This window comes from Panthera tigris, chromosome C2 (assembly GCF_018350195.1).
Source record: "Panthera tigris isolate Pti1 chromosome C2, P.tigris_Pti1_mat1.1, whole genome shotgun sequence".
Classification (NCBI taxonomy): Eukaryota; Metazoa; Chordata; class Mammalia; order Carnivora; family Felidae; genus Panthera; species Panthera tigris.
Genome location: NC_056668.1, coordinates 155263116 through 155276065, shown reverse-complemented (window position 1 = coordinate 155276065; position 12950 = coordinate 155263116). Strand labels below are relative to the sequence as shown.

The window sequence follows — 12950 nt, the reverse complement described above, 5'->3', positions numbered from 1 at the left end:
AAGCAGGCAAGAAGGTCCATCCACAGAATTGGGGACCTGGGTTGTGTGGGTCCAACGGTCAGAGGACATGCCCATAAAACAGAGCATGCTGCTTTCTGATACTTCCCGGCGTGCGCAGTGGCCCCTGTTACTGAGGACGCTCCCAGGCCAGCCCCTGAGGTTCTGAGCGATCCGCGATGCGGAACAAACAGAGCCCACCCCCCCATGGGGCACTGAGGTCTGACTTGGGGGAGGATGGGCAGATGTGAGGGTGGGGGAGGGGAGCCGAATGACACCAGAGCCCGAGCCACTCCTAAGCCCCTGCCTCTGGATACACTAACCCTCCTGGACCCTCCCCGACTGGAGAGGCCCTGTTCGGCCTCTGGGCCTGTGCTCTTCGGTTGCTGTAAAGAAACTGCCTTGATTTAGTGAACGAAGTCACTGATAAGGCTGATTCACGAGATTCAGAAACTCACTTCTGATTTGGATGTGGCTTTCTGGTTAAGTGCCCAAGCATCAAACTGGGATTTCAGTGGGAAGCAGTCAGGCGTGTTTTGCTGCGCCCGAGAGACTCAGGCCAGTGTTTTGTCTGCACAGAAGTCTTATCTGACCACAGGCTCCCTCCGATGGGCAGTGCTCTTCAGCGCCTCGGCCGTGTCACTGTGTGCCATCCCGATGCCATGTTCTGCCAGCGCACTGGATCCGGGCAGTCGGTCTCCCCTTCCTATGGTGTGCACGAGTCTCCTACCGACACCCGCTGCAGCCTTCCTGCGCGGTTCAGCCACTCGCGGGAGGCCGGGTGCATAACAGCACGATGATGAGAAGGGTGGGGATAATGTCCCGCTTTCCTCAACCAGAACTACGCTTTGAAAGCTAAGAATCAAAGTAGAATACTGACTAAAAGTAACTTTTTTATTTTTTGGAGGCCAATGTACCCTTTCTCAAGACGTAAAAAAAAAAAAAAAAAAAAAAAATCACAAAGTCCAAGAATTTCTAGCAAAGGGCTGACAAAAATCCCTTCGTAGGTTTCAATTATTTCTGCATCTTGCTTTTGAAATTTCCAGCACCCTCATCATTTGGTCTTTCTGGTACCGGTGGGGCGTAGTCACCAGGAAGACCAAATGATTGAAGGACTGGAACTTTGAGTTCCACAGCCCAACCTCTGACTTCTGGGGTGGGGGTTGGGAGCTGGAGCTCTGTAAAAACTCTAGAACTTCTGGGCTGGTGGACCCATTCAGGTGCTAGAAAGTGCTCCTGGAGAGGGCAGACGTGAGGAAACTGCTTTCTGAGTTCTGTGCACCACTCTGGCAAATTCTTGAACCTGAGGAGGAGGAGGTCATGGGGACCCCCAATTTGGAGCTGGTAGTTCAGAAGTATGGGTGACCCCAGACTTAGAACTGGTATCTGAAGTGAAGGCAGTCTTGTGGGTCTGAGCCCTTTGAACTTGCGGGATCTGACCCAGCTCTAGGTAGACGGTGTCATAATTGAGTTGTTGCACAAGCATCTGGCGTCCAGAGAACTGGAGAACTGGGTGGCGTCGTCGAAACCATCCCAGAAGGAGCCGGGAGGGCAGTGGTCGGAAGCACATTTGGAAAGGTGGTTTCATGGCCTCGTGTGTCAAGGAATTTGGGTATCACCTTGAGACCTTTGTAGAAATAGGGGCAATTAAGGAATAAATGCCATCGTTTCAGATAGTGGTAACAATTGGGAAGAGAATAAACATGATGATGTGACGGAAAGTAAGGCATGGGAGTAAAGACGTTGCTATCTTATGTGGCATAAGAGTTACCTATTGCCATGTAACAAATTCTACCTTAACATTGAGTGGCTTAAACAGTGGTCCGCGTGTATTATTCTCCCAGTTTCTGTGGGTCAGGAATTTGGGACTGGCTCAGCCTGGTGGTTTTGGATCAGGGTCTCTGACGAAGTTATAGTCGAGCTGTCAGCCGGGGCCACGTCACCTGAAGGCCTCACTGGCTGAGAAGGACCCTTCCACGGTGGCTGGCTTGCACGGCTGCCAGGTTGATGTTGGCCGTTGGCAGGAGGCCTTAGTTCTTCCCCACACAGGCCTCTCTGTAGGTTGCTGGAGTGTCCTTATGACATGGCACTGGCTTTCCCCAGAGGGAGAGAGCCAGGCAGAAACTACCCTTTTTATAACCTAGCCTTGGAAGTCACATAGCATTGCCTTCATCACATTCCATTGGTGAAAAGAGAGTCATTGAGTCCAGTCCGTGATTGGAGGGTAGGAATTAGATTCTGCCTTTTGAAGGGAGAAGTGTTAAGAATGTATGGACACGGGCACCTGGGTGGCTTAGCTAAGCAACCAACTCTTGATTTCGGCTCAGGTCACCATCTCACAGTTCGTGAGTTCAAGCCCTGGTCGGGTTCCATGCTGAGGGTGCGGAGTCTGCTCGGGATTCTCTCTCACTCCTTCTCTCTGCTCCTCCCCCGCTTGCACTCCCTCTGTCTGTCTGTCTCTCAAAAAAAAAGAAAAAAATATATATATATATGGACATATATTTAAACCACCACAAAAGGAGTGGTGAAAGGTGCCTCTAGGAGGAGGTGGCCATTGGGTGAGACCTGAAGGCTGAGACCGAGTTATCCATGTGAAGAGCCAGAGGAGGAATGTTCCAGAGCTAGGGAGCAGCGAGTGCAAAGGCCCAGAGAAAAAGATCCTGTGAGCCAGGGGAGAGTGTGGGGGAAGAGTGTGGCCCCAAGTCAGGGGGTGGTGAATTTGGCTTCTCCTCATTCCAGTGGTGGCTGCTAAGCAGAGAGTGAAAGGATGGGCCTGGTTTATAAGCTCATGTCTCTGTGAGACTGGATTATAGGCGGGCAAAGCTTATGCAGAAATTCCTGATGGGAAGCTAAGCTGAGCTTGGGTGGTGGGGCAGAGAAGTGCAAGATTTGTAAGAAAAGAAAAGGCAAGGTTTGCTGAAGGATCGGGCATGGTGCTCCAGAGAAAGGAGTCAAGGAGGATGCCAGAGTCAGGCCTGCGCAGTGGGAGGGGTGGGCGTGGTTAATTTCTGACAGAGGGGACGCTGTGGGGTGGGGGGGCTGGAGCAGGGCGGCGTGGAGGCGGGCGGGGATCAGAAGCTCTGTTTTGGACATACTCAGCCTCTAGTAGTTCCTAACCGTCTCCTCATCCCAAGGGGAAGTGGCCCATCAAGTCTGGAACATAGTAAAAACAAGTAAGTAAGTAAGTACGCAAGTAAATAAAGCAACCAAGCAGCCAACTAAGCTATATTCGGTGCGAATACTGGTCTCCATGTTTCTAGACCTAATGGCCATCCTATAGAGGGCCTGTCGGTCTTGAGTCTATACGCAGAAATCCGTGCAAATCCGCAAGTGGGTTGCAATGCAAGTTAAAGGTATGTATTCAGTGCCTGTAGTGGGAGTGCAGGGGTGAGGTACCTGTCCCAGGTTTGGAGCTGTGGGGAAAAGGACCCGGTCGGTAGAACGAACTCCAGAGTGGAGCCCCACGGGGAGGAACCACCTTCTGCCCCCACACTCCTCTGTAGCTGTCCTTGCCAACACCAGCAGCACCCCCACGTTGCAATGTCCCCCCGATGCTTCTCAGGACCTGTCTGTCTTACCGTCCTGGCCGGTGACGTCTGACACGAGGAACCACTCCCTCCTTGGAAACCCTTCCCCTGACTTCTGCGCCGAAAGCCCTCCGCCGTTTCCTTCCCCCGTCTGTTCTTCCCGGGGCTTCTCTTTCAGCTTCTAGGCTGCAGTCCTCAGGACCTGATCCCGGTCCCCTTCGGACACTGCCAGGGGGCGTCGTCGTCACATGTGTGCCGGCGACACCCAGGTTCCCGGGTCCCACTCAGCATTTGTGGGGACCCAGAGAGCCACGTCCGGACGCCAGTGTGGCCCGCGCTGGAGCTGCGTGAGGCAAAACAGGCCTCTTCCTCCTCAGCAGCCCTGATGTCTGCTCTTCTGCCGGAGAAGGAGAAGTGGTCCAGGGAGAAAGAATGAGGCTCGGGCGTTCGGGTAGCGCTGGGGATGGGGGGGGGGGGGCACGGGAAGTCACACCGGCGCCGCCCGATCGAGCTCACCGCGTGTCACTGTGCCCGGGGCTCCCGTGCGTCCTCCCCCTTAGCCGTGTCTGTCCAACGACGCCCAGCGGGGCACAGACACCACCAGGCGGCCCTGACGGCATCCGGCGGCTGGTCAGTGAGAGGAACCCAACACCCGAGCAGGAATCCACCCACCGTCTTTACGTTGGGTTTGTAAGCACCGTTTCCTTTACTGAAGGGTCTCGACGCGTGGGCAGCACCTGCCGCAACGAGCCGTCGGGTCTTAGTGCTCTGAGACAGCAGCCCGTTCCTCCAGCTCACCGTTTGGAGCGCGGGCAGGCCGGGCGGTTCTGCTCACGGCTGCACGCCCTTCCGGTCAGCGAGGAGGCCGTGCTCCTGGATGTTGGCGGCCTGTCCACTGAGGTGACAGAGGAGATCGGGCCACGTCCCTCTCATCGTCCGGCAAGCTATTCCAGGCTTGTTCATACAGTGACCGGCAGGGTTCCCAGAAAGAACGCCGGCGTGCAAGGCTTCTTCTTCTTCTTCTTTTTTGCCATTTAATTTAATTTATTTTTTTAATTTTCATCCTAGTTGGCTAGCATATAGTGCAACAGTGATTTCAGGAGTAGATTCCTTAGTGCCCCTGACCCATTCAGCCCATCCCCCCCTCCCACAACCCCTCAGTAACCCTCTGTTTGTTCTCCATATTTAAGAGTCTCTTCTGTTTTGTCCCCCTCCTTGTTTTTATATTATTTTTGCTTCCCTTCCCTTAGCCCTCATATGAGTGAAGTCATATGATATTTGTCTTTCTGTGACTAATTTCACTTAGCGTAATACCCTCCAGTTCCATCCACGTAGTTGCAAATGGCAAGATTTCATTGTTTTTGATTGCCAAGTAATACTCCATTGTATATATATATATACCCCATCTTCTTTCTCCATTCATCCATCGATGGACACTTGGGCTCCTTCCATACTTTGGCTGTTGTCGATAGTGCTGCTATAAACATGGGGGTGCACGTGTCCCTTCGAAACAGCACACCTGTATCCCTTGGATAAATGCCTAGTAGTGCAGTTGCTGGGTTGTAGGGTAGTTTTTAGTTTTTTGAGGAAGCTCCAGACTGTTTTCCAGAGTGACTGCCCCGGTTTGCATTGCCATCAACAGTGCAAAAGAGAGCCTCTTTCTCTGCATCCTCGCCAACATCTGTTGTTGCCTGAGTTGTTCATGTTAGCCATTCTGACAGGTGTGAGGTGGTATCTCATTGTGGTTTTGATTTCTATTTCCCTGATGATGAGTGATGTTGAGCATTTTTTCATGTGTCGGTTGGCCATCTGGATGTCTTCCTTGCAGAAGTGTCTATTCTTGTCTTTTGCCCATTTCTTCACTGGATTATTTTTTGGGTGTTGAGTTTGATAAGTTCTTTGTAGATTTTGGATACTAACGCTTTATCTGATATGTCGTTTGCAAATATCTTCTCCCATTCTCTGGGTTGCCTTTTAGTTCTGCTGATTGTTTCCTTCGCTGTGCAGAAGCTTTTTGTTTTGATGAGGTCCCAGTAGTTCATTTTTGCTTTGGTTTCCCTTGCCTCCGGAGACGTGTTGAGTAAGAAGTTGCTGCGGCCAAGATCAGAGAGGTTTTTGCCTGCTTTCTCCTCAAGGATTTTGATGGCTTCCTTTCTTACATTGAGGTCTTTCATCCATTTTGAGTTTATTTTTCTGTATGATGTAAGAAAGTGGTCCAGGTTCATTTTTCTGCATGTCGCTGTCCAGTTTTCCCAGCACCACTTGCTGAAGAGACTGTCTTTATTCCGTTGGATATTCTTTCCTGCTTTGTCAAAGATTCGTTGGCCATACGTTTGTGGGTCCATTTCTGGGTTCTCTATTCTGTTCCATTGATCTGAGTGTCTGTTCTTGTGCCTGTACCATACTGTCTTGATGGTTACAGCTTTGTAATACAGCTTGAAGTCCAGGATTGTGACGCCAAGATTGCTTTGGCTATTCGGGGTCTTTTCTGGTTCCAGTGTGCAAGGCTTCCTAAGGCCCAAGTCAGGATTCACAAGTCACTTCTTCCATGTTCTTTGGCCAGGGCATTCACTAGACCAGCTGGATTCGAGGAATGAAGGAACAGATTCTGGCTCTCGACAGGGGGAGCTGCACAGAACTGTGGCCATTTCTGCAACCTGCCACAGGTCTCAGCACTCTTGACCCTCCTTTCATTCTGAATCTGATAAGCTTTTTAACTCTTGGCCTGATTTTCAGTTGTTTTTACCCCCTACAAAGTAGTGTTTCCACCTAATTCATTGCTTCCTAGTCACAAGTCCTGTGAGCCTGGAAACGATATATATTAATTTAGCAACAAAACGAGACACCCGGCTGGCTTATCAGTCCATAGAGCACATGCAACTCTTGGTCTTGGGGTCATGAGTTCAAGCCCCATGTTGGACCTAGAGCTTACTTTATTTTATTTTTACTTTTTTTTTTTTTTTTTTTTTTTTTTTTACTGTTTATTTATTTTTGAGAGAGAGGGATACAGAATCCAAAGCAGGCTCCAGGCACTGAACTGTCAGCACAGAGCCCGATGTGGGGTTCGAACGCATGAACCGTGAGATCATGACCTGAGCCAAAGTCGGACGCTTAACCAACTGAGCCACCCAGGTGCCCCAGGCATAGAGCTTACTTTAAAATATAAATACATAATATTTAAATTCAAATGTAGTGACAAACTTGTGAGAATTACGTGTACACAGGAGTAAATACGCTCTGCCTTGAAGGGGGTCTCCTGCAGTTTGCCGTGCGTGGGATGGCTGCCGGGAGGCAGTTTTTGCACACCGGTTCTTAGCTCTGGTCCAGGTATGCGACAGAGCATGGTGCCCACTGTCGGGTAAGGTCCTAAAAAGGTCAGATGATGGTAGAACTTCAGGGGCTGAGAAGGGAAGGAATTCATGTCTGGGGCTGGATAAAAGGAAGAAGTGATTCATCTTTTATGCTAATTTATATTGCCATGGCTTTAGTTCTAGTTGGATCTGTCATAAAATACAGAGACCATAGAGTTATTTATTACCCCAAGACTGCGGAGGAAGTGAGGGGGTGTGATTTGCATCAGCTCTGACCCCTTTGGCTCTGAAGGAAACAGAGCATTAATTTTCCCTCATGAAGTGCGGTGCGAGGTCTCTTTCCCATCTTATCTAAGCAAGCCCCTCACTCTTTTACCGTTTTTTAAAAAATTCTCTCTTTTCTACCGTGTTGGCATCACAACCGCTCGTTAATTGTGTGTCATGACAGCCCTCTAAGCTTGAGAAACTTCTCTCAGAGTCGGACAAAGTCAGCGTCCAACCAGAGCTTGCTGATTTCGAAGGAACTCCCAAGCAAGTTCGAAAAATGTGAAACTGTGACTTAAAACAGCATTGACATTTTGCTTGAAGTTCTTAGGAGAGGATGGTGTCTGTCTAGAGGATTTGAAACAGACACACATCTGTCTGATTAACAGAGAAGCAGGTCACACATTTCCGGAAACCTAACATTCATGGGAACGATTATCACCTTGGTGACAATAGCAGAGGGGGGAGTCCAGCAGAGGTCAAGCCATGGTCAGAGAAAGACTTTGTCATGGAACTCTTTTAGCTGGGACAGCCCCAGAAATCCCCAGAAGCCACTGGGGTTCGCTCTGCAAATGCTGGGCCCTGATGGGGCTCGCCGTATGAAGAATGAGTCTACTTTTGGGGCACCTGGTGGCTCAGTCGCTTAGGCAAGCATCTTTGGCTCAGGTCACGAGCTCACGGTTCATGAGTTTGAGCCGCGCGTCGGGCTCTGTGCTGACAGCTCAGCACAGGTTCTGTGTCTCCCTCTGTCTCTGCCCCTCCCCTGCTCACACTCTGTCTCTGTTTAAACAAACATTTAAAAAAAAAAAAAAAGAATGAGCCTACTTTTACCATCACATTTACTAACATGTGCGTACTCTCCCCCCGCCCCTAATAATTTCAGCATAACTTTTTAAAGAAAAACAGTAATCAGAGTGCGTGTAGTTTTTCATAGAATTTTTAAAAACTTGATGCTTTTAGAGTAATTTTTGAGTAACAAATCACAGTGCTGATCGAGGAGAAACAAATGCAAATATTTTCTCTCTCTTCCAGTGACCAAGAGTCTCTAAAACTCTTGAGCTGGGAGCAGAGGGGCATGGAATATCCTTTCAGTAGGACTTCGTGTCACCTCGTTGTTGAATCTGGTCTCAGGCAGAACTATCAGCCAGTCTCCCCTAATGAGTGCTGCTAGGTATATACTGAGTATCACCGCTGAGTGCTGACAGTCTCGCTTCGAACAAGACGAACAAAGTTTCTTCCCTTCGTAGAATGTATGCTGGAAATAGCTGATAAGCCGATAATCAAACAAATGGTACCCATGTCAAATAATGACAATGACTAGAATAAAAAGAAGAGACCGAGGGGGCAGTAGGTGACCCGGACTGGAAGGCCCGGTATCATGGGTGGCCACGGCTCTTCTCCCTGAGGAGGTGACGATGGGGTTGGGATCTCTGTGGTCCAAAAGTTGGGGGCCTGGGGGAACAGCTGTCAGGCAGCCAGAACAGTGGCCGCACTGGGGGTACCGGCTTGGTGTGTCCGAGTGATGGAGAAGAGTCCCGTGCGGGTGTGAGTGGCACAGACAGGGCGGGGAGGAAGCAGGCAGGAGGCTGTCTGGGGGCCGTGGGTCAAGGTCAGAGGCAAGAACACACAAAAAGCGTCTGATTTCTGGCTTTCGCTCTGCTGTGGTGCAGAGCATGGGTTCTAGAGTTAATAAAGGGAGTCGGGGGCCCTGTGAGGAGCCTACAGGAATCTGAGACCGCGTGGGTTGTGACTTTGTCTAGAAGACGGCTAGCCACACGTGGCCGTGATGTTTACGTTTAAATTAACGAAAGTAATGAAAACTCGGTCCCTCCTTCACATTACCCCATTTCAAGCGCTCAACAGCCGCGGCCGAGTGCACGTAGCTGCTGGGTTGGGCAGCACAGAACACTGTAACGTTGCAGAAAGTTCTGTTGAACAGCGGTCCTTCCGAGCTGTGGGACTATGGCCTTTTCTTTCCAAATTGTCCATCTGTTCTTTCCAAGGTCTTGATTCCTCTCCGGGAAGGGCAACCAAACTACCTTAAACTTCATTTAATGCCTATTCTTTTAGGAGCTAAGAGTGGAGGGAAATTTTGTATTGGAGAAATTCCTAGCTTTTGCGAATTAACCAAGGCCACGAAAGGTGTAAAGCAGAGTCAGACGGAAGATGCAGGGCACAGCCCCCAGAAAGCGGAGGGTCGTCTGGGTGAGGCAGGAGGCAGAGTTCACAGGGGAGCGGAAGGCCCCACAACAGGCCACAGGTGGTCATTTGGGGGAGGAAAGAAAAACCGGACCAGATTGTGCTGTGTCCAGAATTAAGGAAGCAGCAAAGTCATGCCCACTGTGATGAGCACCTGGGAGCGACAGTCTGGCATTGTGTCTGTGTGTCACAGTGTAGTCTGTGGGGCCGCTATTTCCTAGGAGGAGCGGGACCTCACCCCCGCGTGGGATGAGCCAGGAAAGCGGAAGTCGCGGGAGGGGCCGGGGAGTCACGGGCAGACACACTGAGCAGCCCTGCCCCCTGGTCCGGCCGGCGCCTCCAGGCTCTCGGGAGCAAGCCTTGCTGCCGAGCGGTGCTGTGGGGAGCTCCCAAGCGGGTCTTAGGGACTGTTGCCCAGTGAGGCCACTGCACTATTGGTCTGTGGGGCAGCATTTAGGAAGACGAGCCGGGCACGGGACAGGCTCACCCGCAGGCACCCCTGGTTCCGTCAGTCCGGTGTCTCTGTGACATCGCACCCCAGGAGCAGTCCCTTCCACGTGCCCAGCCTCAGCTGTAGCCCAGAACCTGCTGGCAAGGGGCATCCAGGGAAACCGTTCCCGGCTTTCAGGCAGACACGCCCGTCCGGCACCAGAGACGTGAGGGGCGGTCCCTTGCATTCTCAGGAAAGGAAACCGTGGGTGGGAGAATGGACCGGACCTCCAGTCGTCCACCTCGTCACTCAGCCGGGAGCTGGCGTGGCCTCTGCCGGGACCCATTGTGACGCCCGTGTGCTCTCACCGCCCTCCCACCGCTCTGCCCTTGAACCCGTCTCCTCCTCGGCCTCGAAAGTAAAGTGCTGCTCTTCTCTACTACTGCAAAAACAAGGCACCGGCAGATCTTACCCTGATAAAAATCCGATAAAGCTGTCGTTGCGTATGCCTTGTAGGAAGGATCGAGATAGCGCGTCCTGCGGTGAAAACAAGAGTAAAATATTCTGAGAACTGTAAAACTGTCATCCTTTCTCTAAATGACTTAACCCAACAGACGGGTGGTTTTCAATCACTGGCCTCCTTTTGCAGGCATGTGAAAGCCAAGATCTTTTTACGGTAGCGGGAGGAGCGCCGTCCCTCCCTGGGCTCGGCCCCGGCGCCAGCCACCGTGCTGACCGCCAGACAGCACCTGCCGCCTCCCACTGTCCCCGGTCACCAGCGTGAGCGGCGCCTGCCCGAGCTCGGGCAGCCAGGAAGGAGCAGGACTGAGATTTGAACCCGGGTAGGAAATTCAGACAGAGGGAGGATAAAGGGGACACCTGGAGGCTGAAAATTCCCCAAAGTGGGCAACGGAGTAATTTGAGGTGAGCAGCCACAGCATGTGGGGCGTCGGGGCTCGGCAGGTGACGCCACGGCCGTACCTCCTCCAAGGTGGCTCCTTCATCTCCCATACATTCATTCTCCCTCTCTCTCCCTCTCTTGCTCTCCCCTCTTTCCCTCTCTCTCTTCCTCTGTGATAGAATGTTCCATTTATTCGGCCAACTGTTAAGTCCTACTCTATGAGCAAACCCTAGCCCATGCAGGGGGTCTCTGTAGACACACCCAAATGCCCCTCTTCTTCTTTTTCTTTTTAATAATTTTTTTAAGTTGATTTATTTTGAGTGCGAACAGGGGAGGGGCAGAGAGAGAAGGAATCCCCAGCAGGTTCTGCAGGGTCAACACAGAGCCCGATATGGGGCTCGAACTCACGAAACCGTGAGATCATGACCTGAGCCAAAATCAAGAGTCGGACGCTTATTACAAAACTGTAACCATCAAGACAGTATGGTACAGGCACAAGAACAGACAATCAGACCAATGGAACAGGATAGAGAAGCCAGAAATGGACCCGCAAGCGTATGGCCAACTAATCTTTGACAAAGCAGGAAAGAATATCCAGTGGAATAAAGACAGTCTCTTCAGCAAACGGTGCTGGGAAAACTGGACAGCGACACGCAGAAAAATGAACCTGGACCACTTTCTTACACCACTTTTCTTATATTTCTGTTTCTGCAGGGTCAGGTGTGGATTAATGGCTTTAACCTTGGCCGATATTGGCCAGGGCGGGGCCCCCAGGTGACTTTGTTTGTGCCACGGCACATCCTGGTAACATCAGCCCCGAACACCATCATGGTGCTGGAACTGGAGCGCGCGCCCTGTGATGACAACGGCCCGGAACTGTGCACCGTGGAGTTTGTGGACAGGCCGCTCATCGGTGCCACTCCCACCTCCAGTCATCCCCTGCCAGACCTGTCTGATCGAGACTCAGGATTGGACCGTGTCTGATGGCTAAACACTGTGACCCTTTGGAGTTTCAGCCTTGCACATACCTCACGTATCCCTCGCGTAATGCCAATATTCCCTGGAAAGTCCTATTGGAAAATAGATTTAGTGCGGGTGTTTTCTCCTGGGGTTTTCCGGGCAGCCTCGCGGTGGCTGGCAGGGGCCACAGGGGACGCGTGATGAGGGTGGCCACACGGTCATGCACAATGAGTCCGCACAGTCGAAATGGAAGCTTCAAAGGTGTTCCTGATTTTTATTTTGAAAGAATCATGTTGTCTTTTTGTTAAATAAAATTTTATTCAAATGACGTTAACTGTTTTTAATGTTGAGCAGGTATTAAATTATAGGTTCTGATTTAAATCATAACTAGACTTGAGTGGGTCGAATAAGCCACTTCACTAACTTGCGGTTCAAAGGAATGGAAAATAGTCTTGGTTTGATCTACTGGACTGCTGCTTCTCTGATCCTCATTTGACTTCCTTTTGTGTTTCTGTGATGTCAACGAGGTAGCCCATAAATGCAGCTCAAAACCATTGTGCGAACGACCTGAAGCCTCAGCAGCTGGAGAGGGTACATAGTAGGGCACCTCTGCGCAGTAGGATATCACGGAGCCACGAAAATGGGACGTAGGTCCGTATATGAAAACGCTCTCATGGTGTGGTGGGTGAAGAAAGCAGATTACCTTAAGTTTGGTCCCATTCTGTGTGTTTAGACAAAAGAATTGCACGTACGCACACAACACAGGCCTGAACACACGTCACAGACACACATACGCATGAGCGTGCGTGCTGTGTACGTACACAGATCACGGCCTTACAGAACAGGCGTGTCCTGCCGTGGGGCAGTAGCTCTCATGGGTTGAGCCCTTGACCTATTCCATGTCTGGTTCTGAGCATATTTAATGCGCTCGTCCCTCACAAGGACCAAGGAATGTGCCATCACCTTCCCCGGTTTGCCCAGCCACACAGCTGTAAGTGGTGGTAGAGACAGGATCTGAAGCCACGTAGCCTGGTGCCAGCTTCTAGGCACCCTCTGCACACGTCCCACACCAACGCATGCTCATGTTCCCCCGGGAAAGAATCGGGACGGCATAAACCAAAACGTTCATCGATCATACCGGGGTGGTAAGCGTTTGAGAAAGAGTTCGCTTTTTCCTTTTGCCCACCCGAGTTTTAAATCCTTTACAGAAAAGATGCGCCATCTGCTAAGGGAGGAAGAAAGGAAAGACTTCTGATGCTAATCTGCAGTACATCTCCATGATCGTGTCCTTTACCCTTCTCGTGGACACCAGTGACGAATGTGGGATTCACCAGGGAGAATCACAGCTCCGGCTGAGTCAG

General features: G+C 51.0%; 1 protein-coding gene across 1 annotated transcript in view; it reads left to right on the top strand.

The window, feature by feature from the left end:
• The window catches only part of GLB1 (galactosidase beta 1), an 85417-nt gene extending 73500 nt beyond the window's left edge, over nucleotides 1-11917 (top strand). The window contains exon 16 of the mRNA XM_042957161.1: nucleotides 11344-11917. Coding sequence (XP_042813095.1) covers nucleotides 11344-11613 — 270 coding nt within the window. The 3' untranslated portion in view covers nucleotides 11614-11917. The remainder of the gene's footprint in view (nucleotides 1-11343) is intronic.
• The last annotated feature ends 1033 nt before the right edge of the window (nucleotides 11918-12950 follow it).